The 4,820-nt window shown below is 35.0% G+C and overlaps 1 protein-coding gene across 1 annotated transcript; it reads left to right on the forward strand.

The window, feature by feature from the left end:
* Positions 1 to 4,033: 4,033 nt before the first annotated feature.
* Positions 4,034 to 4,400, forward strand: LOC116633496 (60S ribosomal protein L35a-like). The gene has a single exon (XM_032406103.1). The coding sequence runs from the start codon at positions 4,049 to 4,051 to the stop codon at positions 4,379 to 4,381; it is 333 nt and encodes a 110-aa protein (XP_032261994.1). The 5' UTR covers positions 4,034 to 4,048; the 3' UTR covers positions 4,382 to 4,400.
* The last annotated feature ends 420 nt before the right edge of the window (positions 4,401 to 4,820 follow it).

Raw genomic sequence — 4,820 nt, forward strand, 5'->3', positions numbered from 1 at the left:
CCTGCTTCTCTCTCTGCCTGCCAATCTCCCTGCTTCTCCCTCTCCCTCTGCCCCTGCTTGTGTTCCCTCTCTCATTGTGTCTCTCTCTGTCAAATAAATAAATAAAATCTTAAAAAAAAAAGAAAGAAACGAACACTATAAAAGTTAAATATGTGGGTAAATCAAAAGAAAACTTATGGTTTAAAAAAAGTGGTAAGTATGCCTTATGAGGTTTATTACATACTCTATGTACAAAATATGACATATCAATAATTCAAAGGTGCGAATGGTAAACTCTAAGATTTCTGCAGTCTTCAAGAACTGATAAGAGAACCAACTGTATATAAATGAAGGATATTTGTTCAAATCACTACAATAATCACTAAAGAATAAAATACAAGGGTTTTAACTAATATATATATATATAATATATAGATAAAGGATTTAAAATACTGGTTGATATTAAGGAAAGAGGAAAAGTAAAAGAACAAGGGTGCCTGGGTGGCTCAGTGGGTTAAGTGGCTGACTCTTGATCTCAGTTCAGGTCTTGATCTCAGGGTCATGAGTTCAAGCCCTGCATTGGGCTCCATGCTGGGTATGGAGCCTACTTACAAAAAATAATAATAAAAATTAAAAAAATTAAAGAACAAAAATTAAAACAAATCATTTTAAAAAATTGGTAGACAACCTTATGTATAGATCTATATCCATAATTATATCTAATGTGAATGGACTAAACATTTCAGTTAAAAGACTAATATTGTCAAACTTAATTAAAACGTAAGTTCAACTGTATATTATCTGAGACACTTTAAATATAAGGACACAAAAGGGTGAAGAGATAAAGAATGGGAAAAAATGAACTAAGCAAACACTATCCCAAAGAATGCTAGAGTTGCCGTATTCGTATTAGACAAAGGAGGAGTGGAACCAGGGTAAGACAAGCAAGTACAAGTACATTAGATACTTGCATGAGAGAGTGAGTGCCTCCTGAAGAACGAAGCTTCTAGGGCCCAAAATTTAAGGAGGCACTTATTCTCAGGGTTGGAAACATGCAGAGTCATTTCCTTATGTTTTGCACTCCAGTTCTAGCCCTATGGCAAAGCAGACTTCCAAACAAGAGGTATTACTAGACATAAAAAAGATTATTTCATGATAATAAAGGATGATAACAATCTTAAATTTGTATGTACCTAGAAAAAAGAGCTTTGAAATAGATAAAGCAATAATGGATACAGCTTCAACATACATTCATACACACACACACACAGTAAACAGTAAAACATAATCATAGGTGGATATTTTAACATACCACTCTCAGTAACAGGACATGCCTTTGTCATTATATGGCATTCTTTCTGTGTCTCTGTATCTTTAGATGGCTGTTTTCTTTCATAATATTAGCTTAAGAGACCACTCTACTCCAGTGTGACCTCATCTTACCTAATTACATGTGTAATAATCCTATTTCCAAATAAGATAAGGTACTGCAGGTTATGGGACTTCAACCTATCGTTTTTGAGGGGGGCATATAATTCAACTTAAACAGCTGAAAATGAAATGCTATTATTTGTATTTACATTTATTTAAATGTGATTAAAATATCTTTTCATGTTTATTACACATTTTCATTTTCTGTTAATTGCCTATTCATATTGTTTCTGATTTTTCAATTGGGTTGTAAATATTTATACTTTGAGGCGCTACTATAAAGTAAAAAAGTTAATCTCTCTTGTACATCATGTGTGTTTAATATTTCTTCAGTTTGTCATCTGTCTTGACTTCATATATATTTACATATAAATAATTTAAAATTCTATATATCAAATTTCTCTTTTTTGTTTAGTTCAGTTTTGCTTTACAGTTTCTAGGTTTCAAGTTTTAATTTGAAATGCCTTTCCCACCCCAAGTTAATGAATAAAGCCATCTATACTTTTTGAATTAAATCTTCCATCCATTTGGATTTTGATGTTAACATGTAATACTCCTTTCATGGTTAACATAATATAAATAGCCAGTTGTCTCAATAACACTTATTGAATAATTTGCCTCTCCCTTTCCCCTCAATTTGAAAGAAATGCCACTTTCTTCTTTGGTCTATTTCTTATTTCCTCTGTAGTATAAAGTTGTTTGGATTTGTGTAGCTTTGTCCTTTGTTTTAGCATGTGAAAGGGCCATTCTCCCATTAACTTCTTTTTTTTAATTTCTTTTATTATTATTTTTTAAAGATTTTATTTATTTATTTGACAAAGAGAGACACAGCAAGTGAGCAGCGGGAGTGGGAGAGGGAGAAGCACGCTTCCCGCTGAGCAGGGAGCCCGATGTGGGACTCGATCCCAGCACCCTGGGATCATGACCTGAGCCGAAGGCAGACGCTTAACGACTGAACCACCCAGGCACCCCTCCCCCATTAAATTCTTATTCTTAAACCTTCCAAATGAATTTTATTGTTATTTTGTCAAATATATCCTGCTGACATTTTATTTGATATTTCACTTAATTAAAAAATATGAGAACTAGTATCTTTAAAAATAGTCCCTTAGGACACAAATTATGGTCTCTAAATACTGCATCCTAGTAAAAGAAAGTAGGGGTCCTTGGAGGTATGGCTAATTATAAGGCCCCCCCAAAAAATGAATACGAAGATCCCAGGGCATCTTTCAGAGTAAGTAACACAGAAAAAAGTAAAGCCTACTAGGGTTTTGTCAAAAGCACTCAAGAGTGAATTTTGAAATGTTTGCCACTGGCCAAAGTTAGGATATTCTAAGTATTAAAAGGATAATAATTACAATAGATTGGCACATATCTTATAACACCACCCAACAACTGTCACAACAACAAAATAATTGGTCATCATTGAATGATGCTAGTAAGCTGAATATTTTTAAAAGTAGAAAATAAAGAGAACAAATCAAGAATTAATCTTTCCTTTCTACATAAACTATACTATGGGTGATCAAATAGTAAATGAGAGAAGTACCCCTTTAAGCTAACAAAGAAGGAAATATAGAATATCATTGTTTTTCAATGCTTAATAAATTAACGAGCTTGGACATTACTCATCGATGAAAAGAGAGGCAACCACACATTTATTTGCCTTTTAATGGAAAAACATGATCAAAGACAAAGTAGTCTTGCCATATAAAAAAATAGCCTAGGGGCGCCTGGGTGGCTCAGGCATTAAGCGTCTGCCTTCGGCTCAGGTCATGATCCCAGGGTCCTGGAATCGAGCCCCGCATCGGGCTCCCTGCTCAGAGGGAAGCCTGCTTCTCCCTCTCCCACTCCCCCTGCTTGTGTTCCCTCTCTCGCTGTGTCTCTCTCTGTCAAATAAATAAATCTTTAAAAAAAAAAATAGCCTAAATTAGAGCAAACCTCCACATCTAACTAGCAATTTATACTAAATACTCAAAAGAGACAAAGATGTTTATACGATTAAGATACAATCCACAAAATTCAGACTGTAGGAAGCCTTGAAGGACAAATGGTTTATTTTTTAAAAAATTGCAAGTGGTAGGGGCACCTGGGTGGCTCAGTCGTTAAGCGTCTGCCTTCGGTTCAGGTCATGATCCCAGGGTCCTAGGATCGAGCCGCACATTGAGCCCCATATCAGGCTCCCTGCTCGGCGGGAAGCCTGCTTCTCCCTCTCCCAGTCCCCCTGCTTTTGTTCCCTCTCTCGCTGTGTCTCTCTCTGTCAAATTAATAAATAAAATCTTTCAAAAGTGCAAGTGGTTGACTTTTGGATTCTAATTCAAAGGAGCAAACTGGAAAACAATACAATATTTATGAAGCATTTGGAAATTTGAGCACTGACTAGATTCTTAATAGTAGAGAATTACCTTTAATATTTATGTTTGACAATATTATTTTGTGTTTAAAAATTTTGTTACATGTACTTATTGAAATATTTAAGGATAAAAGGATTTATCTCCTATTTGCTTCAAAGTAATATGAGATTGAGGAATAGGGCAGATAGACATAAAACATGATTAGTTAGGCTTCGCCTTTCTTTTTCCGCCATCTTGGAGTCTGTGGAGGCCTGCTGAGAACAGGACTCCTATAATGCCAAATAATGTCTGGAAGGCTGTGGTCCAAGGCCATTTTTGCTGGCTATAAGCGGGGTCTCCAGAACCAGAGGGAGCACACAGCTCTTCTTAAAATTGAAGGTGTTTATGCTCAAGATGAAACGGAATTCTATCTAGGCAAGAGATGTGCTTATGTGTACAAAGCAAAGAACAGCACAGTGACTCCTGGTGGCAAACCAAACAAAACCAGAGTAATCTGGGGAAAAGTAACTCGTGCTCATGGAAACAGTGGCATGGTTCGTGCCAAATTCCGAAGCAACCTTCCTGCTAAACCCATTGGCCACAGAATCCGTGTGATGCTGTACCCCTTAAGGATTTAAATTTAATGAAAAGTAAATAAAGGTGTAGATTTGTTCTCTTGTATTTTTGTTTAAAAAAAAGCATGATTAGTTACCAATTGATAATTATTGAATCTGGATGAGGGGCATGGTCACTAACTGTCTCTGCCTTATGTATGTTTAAAATTTTCTATAATAAATTTCTTGAGTTTTCCTATTCAAAAAGGTGTTGTCTTTTTATTTACTTCAATATTTTGTTCTAGTCTTAGGAAAGATTGATTGATTGATTGATTGATTTTTAGGAGAGATTTAAAGCTTTCTTCTTTTATTTTTAAATGTACTTCTAAGGATTTTGTTTGCTACTATAAATGTAATCTTTCCTGCCATATTTTTTTCTAACTGGATGTTGTTTGCATATAGAAAAGTTATTCTTATACAATATTATTAAAGGAGCCCTCTATTCAATTCTTATTGTTTCTCA

Source organism: Phoca vitulina, unplaced genomic scaffold, assembly GCF_004348235.1.
Source record: "Phoca vitulina isolate PV1807 unplaced genomic scaffold, GSC_HSeal_1.0 scaffold8, whole genome shotgun sequence".
Taxonomy (NCBI): Eukaryota; Metazoa; Chordata; class Mammalia; order Carnivora; family Phocidae; genus Phoca; species Phoca vitulina.